The sequence below is a fragment of the Amblyomma mixtum genome, chromosome 7 (genome assembly GCF_055824585.1).
Source record: "Amblyomma mixtum isolate Tamu chromosome 7, ASM5582458v1, whole genome shotgun sequence".
Taxonomy (NCBI): domain Eukaryota; kingdom Metazoa; phylum Arthropoda; class Arachnida; order Ixodida; family Ixodidae; genus Amblyomma; species Amblyomma mixtum.
The window spans coordinates 47,668,600-47,686,400 of NC_143018.1; the positions used below are offsets into that span (position 1 = coordinate 47,668,600).

Here is a 17,801-nt window from a genome sequence, read left to right on the forward strand (position 1 = left end):
CTTCGCTCTCGGTATCACTAGGCGGCACTGTGGAAAGACCCGCTAACACAGTCACTATACTGTGGGCACATAGTACTATGGACACAGTAACAGGAACGGACGAGTCCCCTGTCATTTTTTTTTTATTTCGTCGTCTTATGTGCCGTTTGCTCCGTAATGAATGCAACCAAACTGGTCCAACTTTCTATTCTACTACGACTTGTCACACGGCAGCGGCCATACGCTAGGCTGTCACGATAGCACAGTGTACGATAGCCAACGACAATTATTCGCAAATTCAGTGACTAGCCGCGTTACGCCCGTTCCTGCCACCAGAAGGCGCAACGACTTAAGAACAGCTATTAAAAAGAGGCCCGGTGCGGTTGTAACCTGACCAGCCAGTCTTCTACGAGGCCAGTGTTCTCACGCATTGCCCGCAGTCGTAGGGTTTTCCGAGCCTGCGCCGCTGGCTGCAATGCTTGCTGTATATGCAAGGCCCTCTAATGGTTACCTACCCTAGGCGATCCTGCTTAGCGGGAACCACGAAAAACACGTTAATTATCGGCGAACGCACGGAGGAAGCAGCGGCGAAACAAATGGGCGCTCTGACTACAAGTAAATTCTTGTTCTTTGTTTTTTTTTTTGCTTCTACAGCGACACAAATCGAGGAAAAAGGGCTGTTCTCGTGGACGTATGCCCGGGGGCAGCTCATAGTAATTAACATATGGCGACCGAAGAAATGCTGGATATTCACGTTTTTGCGTGACTAAGAACCGCAATATAGGCACACCAGGTCCTCGGGTTTGTCAATAATATACGGCCTACCGATGAACCCCTTCTATCGCTTCGAGATCTTTATGGCGTTTGCGCGGCGGCCAAGTAAGGAATTAAGGAGGCGGATTACTCGCCGACGCACGACACCTAGCGATGAAAAGCGGAAGAAAGCAAAAGCAAAGATAGTAAAAAGAAGGGCCAGCGGGACGCCGCAATATATATATATACGTAGCTGGCGCGCGTCCCACAAAGGCGTTCGGCAAGGTCACAGAGCCTTTAAAAGGGAATCAGTCTGGCGTAGTACGTACTACACACGCTCGCGGCGCGCTTCTGTGCTACCGGGAACTGGCGTCGACAGCGTCGCACGGCTCGCCCGCCCGCCCGCTGCGCTGGTGTGCCGCCGGGCCTTCCCACACGTGTCCTCGTTGCAATGGGCCGTTCGGATCGCTGCGCCCGCACAAGTGACGCGTACGTGAACGTCGGCGGGCATTCTTCGCCAAGGCACGTAGACATGACGCGCCAACGGGACGGAGATTAGGCGTGGCATGTGGCGACATCTAGCGGACAGAACGGAATGTATTTGTGTGGAGAATTCATTTTATGTAATTGTTTACAAACTACTGGGAACAGAATTGCTCTGGGCAGGTGAGGGAACGCTGCCACGGCGAAAGCATCAACGAACAGTCACATACAAGAATGTTGTGCTGGCTAACAAATGAAGTATCAGCGTTCACCATGTCAATAGACAACAAGAAGGCGCTACAATGTGTAAAGAACATTCATTTTCTATTGAAAGCCAACTATGTGAGCACTCATAACATCATCATCATCATCATTATCAGCCTGGCTACGCCCATTGCATGGCAAAGGCCTCTCCCATGTGTCTCCAATTAACCCTGTCCTTCGCCAGTTGCGGCCACCGTATTCCCGCAAATTTCTTAATCTCATCCGCCCACCTAACTCATAACATATATGTGTATAAAAGAAGAGGTGGGTCCTCAAGCATGTATTCCAATCAGATATTGTTTTAGAATGTGTGAATGTTGTACAAATATTTACTAATTTTTCAGTAAATATTTGGCAGCAAAAAAAAAAAAAAGATTCGCTGGAAGTTTACACAAAAATAAACAAAGTGCGGAATCTGGCGGATGGAACGGGAAGCTCGTATTTCAAAATATACTCTGAAGAAAAACTTCAGTGAAAATAAACGCAGATATTACAGCTTTTAACCATTTCTTTTTCACTAACATGCCTGTATGTGAGGCTGACTTTCTCAGTGATACTCAGGGAGTGGCAGCACTATCAGATGATATCGCACATGGAGGTAGCGGGCCCATGAGATTTTTTTCTTGATAAAAAAGTAAAGTGTTTTATGCTATGCTCTCTCAATAAATAAACTCCTCTAATTCGAACTTCCGCATTACTCGAAATGACACTTTGGTCTCGTCAACAACTGTATTACAAAGGTTCCCCTTAACCCGAACTCCGCATAATTCGTATAAATTCGGTCCCCGTCGAGATTCAATTATGGAGATTCGACTGTACTTCGTATCGCTGCAGAAGGCGCCATCTAGCAACAAAGAAGCCCACCATGAATGCTTTTTTTTTTTGTTGGAAAAGGGCAAGCCCCTTTGCACGCATGCTTGCTTCCATTTGACAGTGAGGGAGGCGCAAATATAAAGGGACCATAGCCTCCTGTGGCGACGTTGTAACCACCAGGGGACCCTGCCCGTCCACCTCGCGCTGTATCCATTCTAGCCCTTGTTCTTTGTTACGCGAAGAAATGTGCGCACGCATGGCACACTCGCTGCACAAAGAGGACGCTGGCGCGCTGTCTGAAACGCGCCACAGCTCGCAGAAATTTGCATATGGCGTCGCGCGTGCATAGACCGGAAACTGGCACGAGCAACTTGCGGAATTTTGAAGTCGAAATTGGGCGCCCTGCGAGCCTGGAAAAGGGTGCGGAGAGGCAATAGCGTGTTTGCCGGCATAGAATACGATGCATGCGAAAGAATGATTGGTACGAACCCTGGGTCACACGAGCTGTGATTTGAGGTTCGGCGTTAGTTCCGTGCTCATTTGGAATAAATCAGAATAGGCATGATACAGTACGTTTTCTTTTTCGTTTTTTTTTTTTTTGGGTGTTTAAGGTGACTCCAGCTATGAGGGACGCCGTAGTGAAGGGCTCCGGAAATTTCGATCATCTGGGGTTCTTTAACGTTCACTGACATCGCGTACTACATGGGCCTTTATAATTTCACCTCCATCGAAATGCATGATATGCACAGTGAGGTCTAGCAATTCGCAGCAGTATACGTAGGCTGTGAAAGACGCCGTAGTGGAGGGCTGCGGAAATTTCGACCACCTGGGGTTCTTTAACGTGCACTGACATCGCGCACTTCACGAGCCTCTATAATTTCACCTCCATCGAAATGCATGATATGCGAAGCGAGGCCTAACAATTCGCAGCAGTATACGTAGGCTATGAGGCACGCCGAAGTGGAGGGCTCCGGATCAAGTTAGAATTCATGGGGTTCTTAAAGCCCTTACTTGGAATTTCTTTAGACATTCTAGAGACTGTCCATAGTGTTCTGTCTATGAAGTCTATAGACTTTCTTTAGAGTGGTCTATAGGCAATGCAAATCCCATAAACAGGCTATAGACAATCTATAGATCTGTGGCCATGCACTCTTTAGCAGACTTTTTTCTATAGAAAGTCTATAGACTATGAAAAGACAAAAGGAAATTCTATAGGAAGGCGATAGAGACTATAAGAAGTCTGTAGAAAGTCTATAGACCATTTTTATGACGGTGGACATGCTGATATCGCAGAACACATCTACGGTTTTTGCATCTCGCCTCCATCGAAATGCGGTCGCCGAAGTCACGATTCAATCCGCGCTCTTGGGCTCTGGCGCCGAATGTTTTAGCCACTGGCCCACAATGTCCCCACGTGAAATGCGAAATTAAGGATGCAAAATTCCAAAAGACCTTTTGCATTGCTAAGAGCGAAAAAGATTTTAGGGTTGTATGTGGATAATTCAAGGAGAGGCGGCTCTTGGTGGATAGGCGTTTAATATCACCTTTTTATAACTCGCGAACTAGAGCTTAGTGTATGGCAAATCGTTCTTAAGAGCACCGGGAGGCTGTGTAAAAAACGTAAACCACACCTCATAGTAGAGAGAAAGCGTGGAAGGAAGACGTGTAGAGCAATGATAATTTTGTCCAGCTATGATACTGGGAATGTAATATTTCCAGTTACATTACTCTGGTTCATTTGAGCTAGAAAATTTGATCAGCTTTCATTGTGTTTCAAATTATGCTTTCAGTTCCATTTTGATGTTGCGTGGCGCCTTTTTTAAGCATTTGGACAGTATACATGTTGATATGCTCAAACACTGCCCGATTTTTACGTGGTTCTACAATGTTATGATTATTTATGATTGTGTTTGCGACTGCTACGCAAAAAGCCTCTGGAAACGTCGACTTCTGTCTTCCATCTACTGCAATTACCTTACATGTTGGTGCCTTACTAGCAGTGTAATTATCAGCTAGTTCTAAAACATACCCTATTTTTCCCTGAAAGATTGTACGCACATCCAAATCTGGAAACAAAGTCTACCGATGTAGTGAAACGATGCGTGCCAGACAACATGGCATTGTTCCTCATTATTTATTTATTTATTTATTTATTTATTTATTTATTTATTTATTTATTTATTTATTTATTTATTTATTTATTTATTTATTTATTTATTTATTTATACTGCAGCCCTATTGGGCTATTGCAGGGGTGGGTGTGAACAACAGTGTAGGAAAACATGGAGCACAATAATGGCAAACATCCGAAACAGTATGAGTGAAAATAAGAAAAACGAAAAAACTATTCAATAGCCGCTAAAAACAACTCTAAAGGAAGAGAGCGAGTAGAACCGGGTAAACAATTCCAACATTCGATTACACGCGGAAAAAAACTGTATTTAAAAGTGTCCGTGCGGGCAAAATAAGTCGTGATGTTTAGGCTGTGGTGACTTCGAGTTTTAGGTGGTATAGCAGGGATTAGGTAATCATTTGCAGAGGTCCGGCAGAAAGAGTTAATAATGCAATACAAAAATTTTAAAGACTCAGTCCTTCGTCGAGATGAGAGTGGTTGCAGGCCCAGTGATGAAAGTGCTGTGGAAGGCGAAAAATCTCTACCAAACCTGTGACATATGAAGCGAACGGCTTTCTTCTGCACTGCCTCGATTTGGTTAATTTCGCGTTGTTTGTGCGGGTTCCATACAGGGGAGGCGTATTCAAGTAGTGGACGGATTAGCGATTTAAACATCAGTAGTTTCGTATCTCTAGGAGCAGCTTTTATTGTGCGACGGAGGTATCCTAACTTTTTAAGTGCCTTTGAGGTTATGCAATCTATATGTTTGGACCATGACATACTGGGTGTGAAAATAAGACCAAGGTATTTGTATTGACTCACACTCTGGATGGGGGCATTGCTAATTGTGTAAGTAAACACGGATTATACGTGGCGTATGACCTAAGAACGATAGCGGGTGGGCAGATATGAAGCCAAGTGAGTTTTCGCGCGCAGAAACATGGTGTTAGAGGTGCTTGAGTTCACGCAGTTGTCGCCCGTGTCTAAGCACCCGTAAGGCACCAGCAGCAGCGACCCAGTGGCGCTGTCGACCTCGAAAGTCTCGGGATCGAATCCCCGTCGAGGCAGCCTCATTCCAATAAGAAAGGAAATGCAGAAACGTTCATGTGTTTTACGATGTCGGTGCACCTTAAAGAACCCCAGTTGGTGAAAAGTAATCCGTGACCCCCACTATTTCGTCCCTCATATATCTCCACGTGCAACTCTGGGACGTTAAACCCCGCATACCAGATACGTTTGCACCATGCCCGTGTGACGGCACGTTAAAACCCTTTCTTGTGTCAGTGGGAAGCGCAAATAACCACGACAGGTTGTGCGGGAATTGTTAGGTGTGTTTTGCAGCTGCCTACTTTCTGTGCTACGAATTCTCGACCAACAGGAGGCCAAAAGTTTCTCCCCAGCACCTTCTAAAGAGACGTGCTGTCATCAGATGGCTTCTTTGATCGTGTTGCCGAGCATGTGCATCTGGATAAAGGTAGCAAGGGGTAGATGGAGAGCATTAGACAGGAGCAGGTGTTAAGTCGGAAGAATAGTTTTCTATTTAAACCTATCTCATCTCACGCAACCTTGTTTATGCTGCTACCAGTACGAAGAAGCTGATCTTCCTCCTGATTCCTGAGCGGAATTGATCCAAAGCGTCTTGTTCTGTAGCAGAGTAGCTACCGTCTCCCCCTGAGTTGAAGACGAGCTCATAGTGCCGGTCCTCGCTTAAAGGGACCCCAGTTCCACGGAGAAGAAATGCAACAGCTCTCGTGGACCGAGCCTTGTGTGTACTCTACACAGAACCTCAAGCGATAAAATTCAATCCAGTGCTGTCCAGTACTGAGTAAAAATTTTTTAAGCACAAAATAAAAGACGGGGAATGAGAAGGACAGGGCATGGCGCTAACTAAGAACACAGTTGAAACTATGAGTAGACAAGCGTGAGATAATAGAATCGCGTCTGATTCACAGGAAATGAACCGAGTGCGCAGTACACTATCAGTGAATCTGTCGGATAAGGAAATGCCATTCCTGGATTAAAATGGCTCGTGCATGCCTTGAGTGCGCCTTTCCTTTGTTTTTCTGTATTTTTTGCTGCTCGCTTGCCTATGCGCATGGCTCCGTGTCGTCAATAAAATTCAGTTGCAAGTTAGCGTTGTGTCCTGTCCCTCTCGCGTCTCCATCTTTTATTGCCCTTAAAATTTTTTTCGTCAATACGAGCAACCAAATAGCCCTAGAAACAGCTTCGTTGAACTTGATCCCTTCAATTCCACGTGTTTTCTATCCGAGGCGTACCCCAGCTCACTGAGACCCATTCTTCTCTTTTTCTGCCGAAGGTCGCATGACGCGCGTTGGGCGTACAGCAAATCCAAATCCTCTTACTGCTACGGACGAACAGCTTATTTTACAATGGCGTAGGTGTCTCTTCGTTTGACACGAAGTCAGCTTTATGGGGCTTTGATGTCTGTCAAGGAGTCCTGGTCCTCCCAATAGCTCCACTGCAGTTAGATTTCGCCTATGAAGGACTTTCGTTCCCCGCTGTCTGCACACAGGCTTAGTACCTTGTTTGGTATCCTCAACAGCCGTAAGGGCGAGCTCAAGACCATGTTCGAGACCTTTGCGAGCGGGTACCATTTTTAAGCGGGTGGATTCCAAGAGAAAGCAAACGCAGCAGGGGACGGCAGAAAGTTAGGTGGGCGGATGAGATTAAGAAGTTTGCGGGGATACAGTGGCGGCAACTGACAAAGGACAGGGTTAATCGGAGAGACATGGGAGAGGCCTTTGCCCTGCAGTGGGTGTAGTCAGGCTGATGATGATGATGACCATTTTTTAGGCGATAGCCTTTAATGGCTTATCGCTGTCCGTTCGTCCGTCCGCGAAAACTGTCGCACTATAGCTATCAAATGATCCTGATGAAATCATCAGTGTTGTAATACGCCGCAACCAAAAGTCATTGAATTCATTGCTGCATAGTATGTCGTAACGATTAATTAGTAATTTGTCATTAATTAGTAATTTGTCATTAGTTATTCCAAGACGTTACTAGACGTTTTCTAGACATTGCCACGTGGTTGGCGGCGCCCGCGCCGCTCTCTACTGCGCATTTGCTTGACGCCTTGGCAGTCAAATCGGCGCGTAAAGGCTTTCGTCTCCGCCACTTTAGGTTGTCAAATTGCCCCCTAATTTTTCGTTCTCCCTGCAGGACCGTGGATCGCCAGCGCAGTCCCAGCCGGCAGGGCACTCGGCCCAGCGGCGGCGGAGTCAGCGGCAGCAGCAGCATGCCGAGCGCCGCCGTCCACAGGGCCGACTCGACCCGGTCGGACAACTCGGACGCCTCCGGACGCAGCGCTGAGTCCCGGGGCTCGGCCGGAAAGAAGGTCAGCTTCAGCCGGGCCGTCCGCGTCAAGAAGTTTCCCCGCAGACACGAGGGCAGCTCCAACTCGGTCTCCCACGCAGGCAATGGGGAAGTCCTGGACCCTGCCACCGCTCAGGTTAGCATAGTCTGCCTTACTTTCCTGGTTCTTGGTTGCTTCTTTGCGACGTGCCTAGGACTGCTAACCTCTTACTGTCTTCTAACGCACTGCATAGGCCCTGCTTGCAGTTTAGAACGTTCAGCTTTCTTACGGTTCCGACGTGACTTGAGGCAGCTGTCTAGAACAACAATGGCTAGTCGTGGCATCACAGGCGCCATTTTCTTGTACAGCACGCAGCTTTAGCAGTGTAAGTCAGAGAAGGTGGCGATAAGTGGATTAGTCACACATGCGGCCTTTCGCCGTGTTCTATGTATGCGAAATGTGCGGCCACTGTGACACCGTCGCATACTGTCACAACAAATAATACACTTGCGTCCACATCATGGCCGTGCAGTATTTCTGTCATGAAGAACATTTCAGATATGGTTAAGAGCTAGACGCGCTTTAGGCATTATGATGGTAGCTTCAGCCCACCGCCAAAATTTAGACCTTGCGAAGTGCTTGGTAACGGAACAAGTGCTTTAAGGAATTTTTTATCTGCATCGAATATTCAAGAGATGTGTTGTGAAGTGCAGAGATGTGAAATTGTTTTCGTTAACTGGCCGACGTTTTTAAGGTGTGTGTGTGTGTGTGCAGAGAACTAAAGATTTTGCATACTGTTGATTGAGACAGCTTGTAGGCTATGTGCTACGCTGCTTTGTCAAGCTTGAAGTTTGCGTCATGAATCTCCACCTGGAGGAATTATGCAGTGATGTGCTATGCTGTAACGAAAAATGCAATTAAGGAGACCCAAAAATTCATATTTCGGGCTCCCTTTTCCTGCAGCTGTTTGGAAAGTACAAGATATTGAAAAAAATCACGAGAATCTGGGTTCTTAACATTCCGCGAAGACCCGTGAAAGTTCCCTTTTCAACAAATTTTACTCCTGAAATTCCCTGCAAAAGATGAAAATTTCCTCAAGTGGAACAACATTGGCATTATGGGAGCCGGTCTGTTTGCTGCCAGTTCAGAACTGCACAATCGTTATAACGCATTATTCACCCTGCACCTCTTCCACTAAAACAGGCACCCACTTCCCCCGAGAAAAAGTTCTGGTTCAAGGTTTACAAGAACCGACACCATCACGACAAGACCGGCGTGGGCGGCCGCATACCCGAAGAGCAAACCATTCCGCACGAGATCACCGTGTCGGACTCGTCCGGGCACCACGCACGAACAACGTCCGTGGGCAGAACTGCGTCCTCAGCGTCGTCGCGGTCACCACGACGGAGACCCGACTCCCCGGTGGTTAAGCGCAACCACGTGCGCAAGATCGTCCAGAAGTTCGACCGCGAGGCCACGCTGCGACACGACCAGCCGGCAAGCAGTTCGAGGGAATCCTCGCCCCCGCCACCGTTGCCACCTCCTCCGCCGTCCGTGGTGCGGAGCTACTCCGTGGAGGAGTACACGAGACCGGGAACCCCGATCGAACTCCAGAGGAGCCCGGCGCCCAAGCGCAGCAACCGACTCGTCGATGGCGTCAAGGTCATCCTGAAGCCCTTGACCCGGAAAAGGTCGTCCGCTTCGAAGAAGCCGGCCCAGACCGCGGGCACGGGCACTCTGGTGAGGGAAGAAGACTTTGAAGAGGTCAACAACAACGAGAACAAGGAAAATGAACCTGTCGAGGAGGAGGAAGAAGAGATGCCTATCATGGTGGACAAGGCGACACAGGTTAGTGCTGTGGGAGCACGCAGAGCTGGGGTCGGTTTTTGCAAGATTCTCGTACATTCGGCACAAAAAGTAAGCAGACTGCGTTGGTCTGATTGTGCACTCATGTGCCGGTGCACCACTGTTGCGCTTGGGAGTGAGCACAGAAAATTTTTGAATCCCAGAGGGTTGTGCATCAATGCATTAAAATATGTCATACCACTTTTCTTTTACTTTTTCTTGAATTCGTGCGCACGCTTTAATAGCCTTATATAAGCTCACATTCGTGAGTTTGAGTACGCGTAGTGAGGCGCACTTTGTAAACGTTGTAAATGAGATGTTTGTCCCATAGAAACAACGTTCCTTTAAGCCCACTCAGCAGGCCGCTACCATTGCTATCGTTGCTTCGTTCATCTATTTAGAATATATCCATATGCTCTGGCGTTTTCAGAACAATTTAGATGCGATAGAGGAAAGAAAAAAAATGAATCATCAAGTGAAATTTATGATATAAAATGATTGGTGTTCTGTTCTTCAAAATAGAAAAGAATACCAGAAATCTACAGTGCTTATCACGCATGTGTTTTTCGGCTGTTTGCGCGGTTTCTGTGAGAAAAAAAAAATCAGAATGGTTCCGTAAAGACGCTCTTTTCAGTATCTCGAGGGTCATTCAGTTCTCTGAATTGTGCCACGCAGGTCAAGCCCTTCGACTTGGAAGAGTTCTTCGCGACCAGTGGCGATGTCTCGCATCTGTACAGTCAGGTGGACAAGAGCAAGAAAACAACGACCTTTAAGACGCCCGAGATTTACGTCCACCATCCCGAAGTAGTGGTGGACTACCCCATCACCTCCAGCCCGCGCTACGTCGAACGCGACTACGAGTACTACGACAGAAGCAGAGCCTCGTCCTCATCGCCTACACTGAGACGGGGCGATGTGTCCACGACGCCTGAGCCAGAGTACGGCAGCATTCGAAGAGTGAAGTCGTCTAGCCGCAGCTTCGGCTTCAACTTGGGCCGCTGGGAACACGAAGACAGCAGCAAGAGGCGCGACTCGGACACTTCGAGCATCACCAGCGAGCCGGGGGCCCTGGGCCACGATGGAAGCAGGCCCGGTAGCGTGCTCAAGACCTACGATTCCAAGAAGCGTGAACTGAGCTACGAGAACGTGCCGGCCAGGGTCTCGGACAACGAGAGGTCCCGTACGGGGTCGCCAACCACGTCCACGTCCGGAGTATGGGTCCGGGACATCGACAAGGACTACCGTCGAGGCATGGCCGACGCGGACGTGACGGTGCCAAGCAGCGGCTATGTCTTCACGTACACCGCTACGCTGGGAGGGGACCGGTCGTCCAAGAAGAAGACGTCGAGCTCCCCAGACGCGTCGCCCGCCTTGCTCGAGACTGGCAGCCTGTCAAGGACCCACCGCCGGCGGTCGCCGTCGCGCGGACCACGCTCCGTCAGCTCGGACCAAACCTCAGTTCGAGGTGGCCTGGCTGCTGCCTATCAGGCGAGTAAATTTACAGCAATGAACAGCAAACAGTGGTGACTGCTAGAGTCAGTAATTTACGAGAACCGCACCTTGACGCCGGCAGAGAACGCATGACGGTGTCGCTGGGTGTAGTTAGTTCAGTTGGAGGTACGAGTATTGTGGATACCGGAATGTCCACGAGAACACAGCTAAACAGCTATTCATACAGGATTTATTCTGTGGATTCTAAGCTGTATAAACCAGGAGCCTACTCAGCAGTGTCATTTATATGAAAGACACGCTTGTCGCATCATCTATTTCTTCGCTGACATGAATGAATAAGTGTTGGTTAGCAGCTGATGGTGGATCCAGTTACTTGTCGCATCGGCGGGCAAAAGAACATTTCCAGGATCGATATATTGGTGGTAGAGAACGCAGCGCATCAAAGATACAGTGCATAAAATGGTACTCAGAAACAGAAAACAGTGAATAACTGCGCGCTAGTTTTTGAATTTGAGACGTTTTTCGTCATTTTATGTGAACGCTTGCGTGTTTTAGCTGAAATATGTAGGTAACGTCCCGCACGATAAGAAATGTTGGATTAAGCTCTACGTCAAGATGAAGCGGAAAAAAGGTTAGATTCCCGGGCAACGGACACAATGGATATTATTGGTGGTCATCAGAAGGTTACACCCTAATATTCAGCATCTTATCTTAACGGCTTGTGCATTGTCTCGCAGGCAAGGCAGGCGAGAGCTGCCGCTTCTTCATCCAACGGCCGCGTCTCCAAGTCGTCCTCTCCACGCGGCACCCGTAGCCACACGAGCCCCACAGGTCCTCCTCCGGGTCTAGTTTCGGGATCGGCTGCCGGTTCGGTGGCCGGCTCGGTGACGAGCGAGCCCGCCTACCAGCGGGACACCGTGGTCCTCTACATTCCCGCTGTGAGCCACCACACGACGCCGTCCGAGGACTCGCTGCGCGTCTCCCGGAGCCAGTCCGTCCTGCACAAGGACAAGAGCTCACGCAGCGGTGCCTCCAAGAGCCACAAGTCCAAGGCGTCCTCGAGCCGCCCGAAGCGAGCCGCCTCGGAGAGCGACATCCGCCGCACAAAGTCCATTCCCAAGGGTGCCAAGTTCCCCTGGCTCAGGATCAAGCCCACAGTGACGGCGACCCCTGTGCACTAGCACTGCACTTGCGGCACTCTTGGGGTTCCTGTTTAAAGAATTGCCCTGAAGCAGCGGCGTTCTCTCGAAAGGTGATAGCGATGTTCAGGCCTTGGGAATGCGCAGTCAGTGTCACCACAAAGGCTTGCGATTCAATTTGCATTTTATTAGATATGGCCTACTTGTTCGGCAGAACAGCACTGGACGAGCTCATCGGAGGCAAGCTTTAACGAAGGGCTCACATACGCCCTTAGTTTTGGTTGCTCGTAATACAGTGCACTGCTTAAACGGAGAGTGCGTACTAACTTGTCCAGGATATCGAGTCCACCGCTGGAGCCAACTAAGACCTGACCTAGCTGTCCTTCTTCGTGTGTTCTGGCGTGCGGTTTTGGTGTAGTGCTGTGCTTCTTGTTTATTAAGGCATTATTCAGTTGGTATTTCAGACAGCTGGAGGGATCTGGTCTTGCCGATGTGGTTGGTTCAATATAGCTACACCACATGCAACACCCGGTGGTGATGCTGTCTAGCAAGCAATGGACGATCTTTCATGCTGACGCCATGGTAGACGTTAGCTTAGTCCTTGACATCGCTGTCACCTTGAGATTTGACGTCAGCGCTTAAACGTCGTTATCGCCGCGGCGAACTAGACGCATTTCCAGAGCTGCTTTCTGGATGCGCAGCGCCGGTGATTTTACTGCTTTGACTTCTGATGTTAGGTCTTGAGAGACCATGACTAATGACGGTTTACGATCACCGCCGGTGACAGCGACTGGCGCCACTGCATAGACGTGAAGAAGTATAAGAAATTTCTATATATCTAAGCAGCGCAGAAATATGCACTCAGGCTAGTGCCAAATGGCACTAAGCATTGCTGTTCGATAAAGACCAACTGTAAACTGAGGCGAAGCATATGCACGGGAATTGTTATTTGTGTAAAACAGCTTCCGTTAACTCTGTTGTAAGGATAGTCTGAAGCCGACAGACTCGTCACCTTGCAACGACCAGATTAATTTGAACTGGGAAAGGAGGCCAAAGCTCTATCATAGCAACGTCCTGAAAGTAGCAGGGAAGAACGGTGTCATAGCAGGCGCCAAGTTCCATCACAGCGCTCACTAAGACCTTCGGGCACCCATACGCTGGAGACGTCATGCACTCTTCTGGTTCGCCATAGGCAATGACGACAACATCAGCGACGAAGCAAGGCGCAGGAAAACGTTTTCGACCTTATTTTTAAAGCTTTTCGTTCGTTTTTTATCGTGTCTTACACAACTGACGCCAGCTTGAAATCGAATGCCGTCACTCATCGGCGGAGGCATCTTACGACTGTCAATCTCGCTTAAGATGTCCATCGAGTTAATTTAGGCGCGTTTACAGTTGTTACGTGGTAGTATAGCTTCAAGCATGTAGATTAACGGCTAACAGCGCCTCTGTAAAGTAAACGCGCGTCGAAGGCAAGCATATGCCTTCAAGCGAAGGGTCAACTTAGCTTCTTCATCGCTGTCTATGTAACAATATCTCGTTGAAATGAAAGCCCTCTACTTTAATCGTTCTTTTTTCCTTTGCGTGGCGCAAATATAGGCTTATGTACATTATGGCGATGGCAGTAAATACATATTAGTCACTGCTACTGCGAGTAAACCGTGAGCGATTTTCTATTGCTTCTGTAAGCGCGGGCTCCTCAGTGCTGCCAGGACCTGATTGACAGATTTGCAGTTTAGCGACTCGTTTCACAATATTCGCCTCCAGTGACTAATTTTGGCCTCTCCGATAACTCAAGCTTTTCGGAGCACCGACACCGTCATAAAAGGAAACGCATTCGAAAAGCTGTGGTTCTACGTGGGTCACAGATTTACAGAATACCGAGGGAAACTAGATATACAGAAGCGTTCCGTTTCAAACACCTGTTCCTCTCCTAAAACTCGACAAATTCCTTTCGGTATCCGTCAAAGCCGAAGCCCATCTATATCTAACTAGAGGCGGGAACAGAGTCTAGTTCGCTTTGTACGAAGCTTCGCGACGAATTCGCTGCGGTCGCTTGCGTCAAAAGCGTGGACCAAGTAGCTTAGCTCTGCTTAACGCTACGATTCTCGTGCGACATTGCGTTTCTTAACAAAGCCTCTTTTTTTTTCTTCAAACGACGTCACCACGACTACTACGCGCTGTGTGCATCAGAGCTGAGCAAAGCATTTTGGGATCATCGAAGACATCATCGTCGTCTATAGAACACGAACGATGGCGGTCGACACTGCACCGGCAGGGACGGTTACAGTGTTTGCATGTCTCGGATGCTTCTAATACGTGCTCTGGGAGAAAAGTCTGAACGGTTCTGTGCGGTCAGAGGGGCCGTATAAAAATGTGAGCCCGAGCAGCGGAGCAAGAACTTACACGAGCGGAACTCCTCATCTGTGCATCAATTCTCGACAGGGCATCAAATCATCGTGGACACATGAAAAGATGATACCACATAAATTTAAGGCACCGGCGCCTAGAAGCGTTGATGAAAGCGTAAATAAAATTTTATACAGTAAAATGCTATCACCGCAAAGGACATGTGGTTATAGTTCCGGCCAATAGAGGCCGCCAGCATACTTGTGGATTCGAGCTACTTGTGACGTTAACGTGCTCCGGCAGACCGAGGATTTTGTGCTCTGTGCGTGCACTTGCTCCGGAGCCCGTGCAGCTATTCCGAAGCGCTGTGTATACTACCTCGAAGGCTTAACGCGAAACGGCTGCGTATACTAATTAAGCATGCCGCGTATTTTGTGTGTCTTTGTGTGTGCGTGTGTATATTGATTGAGACTTGTATGCTGTTCACTTGTTGGCTCCAGTTTAACGTATTGTTAACACACACAGCCTGATTGCTGTTGGACTGTGGGCACATTGTTGACCGGTTGTGTGTGAGTTTTAATCTCAAAGCGTTGACGCTAATGGTTCCCGTAACGTTTGCCGCTGCAGCATTTGAAGCGCCGTTTATGATGTCGAGCCGAAAGTGTTGCAAATGCGCACAGAATGTTCTAGAGCAAAAACAAACAAACTTGCAAAAAAGTAAACTCTGAGTGCTTGTATTGGCGCACTCCTGAATTCTGGGCATTGATCTGGTGGCTAAGTGTTGATGAAAGTCAGGGACAGTTAACTGCACCGATTTCACTTTCATGTTCTGTACTAAACGCATGCCTTCGTATGTGCGTATGAAAGGAAGCTCGCGAATTTGCACTACGTCTAGTTACTGCCCATTCGCTATTCGCTTGTTGATTGAGATCCAGACATTGACGACGCCCGTGAAGCTTTCGCGACAGATCGGTGAATAAGTTCTCCCCTACATACTCGCAAACTGATCCATGATTTCAGTTCGATAGATAGTAGTAGTAGTTATCGTAAAGAGCGGCCATCACGAGTATAGAGTGTCATACCAAAATCGCAGTCGACAACCGTTTGCGGAATGTACAGGGGGAAAATATTGACAGATAGGATCGCGTTCGAACATGTTGAAAACCAATGTGAGCTATCGGACATGTTAAGCTCTTTGCCGTTTTAAATAGTGGCGTACTATCTGAGGCCTACGTACTTTGTATGTATAGGACATGTACTTGACAGCAGATGGTGTAGTGTCCTCTTGTGACGAAAAGCAGTCAGCTGTGAACAAATATAAAAGGCAGTTTAACTGAGACTCGACATTAAGCTATTTTACGCGATATAAAGGTGCGTAACAAATGTTCGTTCTTTACATCTTCAGGTTCAAGTGCGCATTGCAACGCTTATACTTACTCTCTGTGTGCTTTTAATGCTCTCTCTCTCAGTGTTCACTGTGTGCATGTGTATAATCTCTCGCATCTACAACTCTGTGACGTAAAACGGCTGTAGAGGGCGCATTGTAGAAGCCATGGTTGCGCGATCTGACATGGAAGGGGGGGAAGTCGCGGCGCGCTGCAATACGGAGGAGCCCAATGCTAGTCGAACGCTGACTTGTTGTTTTTTGAAGCTTTAATTAAAAAGTATGTCGACGGTTGTTTCTTACACTGGACCTACGTGCTGTGTCTGTTGTCACTATACTGGTTCTTCTACACAGACCGATGGGTACACTACTGGCGTAAGTTGAAACGCGAGGAGTTGTTACGATCCGAGTGTGACCACCTCTCCACATTGTTTCGACCTAATCGCATGACGCGATTCGCGTTTTTCCCTAAAGAGATGTTAACCCTCGATGACACGTCATGAACTCGAGCAGTAACTGATAAAACGCATTCGACTTTCAGGTTATGTTTCCAGCATTTCAATTTTTGCCGATAGCGCGACTGGGATTTATTGGACGTTGCCGTTTCGGTAAGGGACACATGACACGTGGTGAACTTTCGCTGAACTGCGTCAGTCATGTTTTCTGATAACTTCCCGGTGGTTGTACAGCGTGTTGGAATAAATTTTTAACTTAGGTTCCAACTGGGAGTCTGTGCTAAAGAACTAAAGGAGGAACTCGGAGACTGTGCTAAAGATCTAAAGGAGGACAATTTGTAACAGCCCCAACTGAACTTTCTGTCACAAGACAGCAAGACAGGGGGGATCATGCACAGCAGCGTGAAATCTCTGAGAAAGGCTCGATATGCTGTGTTCAGGCAATATGTCGAGGGAACAAGAAAAACTCTTCCTCATTCAAGCAGTTTTTGTTGCATGGTAGTCTGGGCCGATAACAGCAACACTTTACAAATCTCTCTCGTTGACACAACGTGCTGTCATACTCTTAGAATCTGTGCCGGTTCCGCATAACAAGCTGTATATCTTCAGAAGCGTTGCATTTTGGACGAGTTGGTATTTCATACTTCTGGAAATAATTGTGCGCAGAAAAGACGGGACGTAAAAGGGGACACACACAGGCGCCTGTGTGTGAGCCCCTTTTCATGTCCCGTCTTGTGTGTGAGCAATTATCCCCCCCCCCCCCCCCAAAAAAAAAAAAAAAAGCTGTAGATCTTACCGAAGGTGTTTCTTTCGCAGAAGGATACTCGGTCTCTACGGAAAAATTGATTTGTGCGCAGCATGGCTCGCTCTCAAACTGCTACAGAGGCATTCCTTGTGTATAAAGGAAGCGCTCTCTCGAAAAAAAAAGAGACAAAAAGAAATGATTGCGTTGCAACAAGGTTCGCAGCCGAACTGCAATAAAGCAGCTTCTGAACCACTCTCTTGCATCGCCATAAATTTTTTCTTGTCTTCTTCTTTAGTTCAGAGTTGCCATTGATAAACTGCCTTACAATAAGAGGAGAAAAAATGCTCCCGCACTTCAAAGACATTCACAGAGTGAAAGAACGAAACCATGGCTTGAAAGGCTACAGCCTAACGCCATCTGGAGTCGTTAACAGAACTAGCAGCCACAGCTTTGTGAACCCTTGAAGAAGCGGGCTTCGAGCCATCCGTCCACACCGAAAAAGGTGAGTTTTCCTTTTACGGCAGTAGCAGTTCAAATGCATACGCTGGAGATGAGCAACTCCACCTTCGTGAAAACACGGAGAGGTGGTTTCCACTGTTGCCCATGTACAAGGTGTCGACAACTTCATCGTGGAATGCGCACTTTGCCTCGCGCTGTACCACAAAGCAAATGGGCAAACAGATCCTCGACCCCGCAATTTTACGTCCCGCC

The 17,801-nt window shown here is 48.0% G+C and overlaps 1 protein-coding gene across 2 annotated transcripts in view; it reads left to right on the forward strand.

The window, feature by feature from the left end:
* The window catches only part of LOC149335946 (uncharacterized), a 164,961-nt gene extending 148,762 nt beyond the window's left edge, over window positions 1-16,199 (forward strand). For both annotated transcript variants that reach the window (XM_089552495.1, XM_089552493.1), the window contains exons 4-7: window positions 7,589-7,877; window positions 8,925-9,569; window positions 10,242-11,054; window positions 11,756-16,199. In XM_089552495.1, coding sequence (XP_089408621.1) covers window positions 7,665-7,877; window positions 8,925-9,569; window positions 10,242-11,054; window positions 11,756-12,199 — 2,115 coding nt within the window. In that variant the 5' untranslated portion in view covers window positions 7,589-7,664 and the 3' untranslated portion in view covers window positions 12,200-16,199. The remainder of the gene's footprint in view (window positions 1-7,588; window positions 7,878-8,924; window positions 9,570-10,241; window positions 11,055-11,755) is intronic.
* Window positions 16,200-17,801: the final 1,602 nt, after the last annotated feature.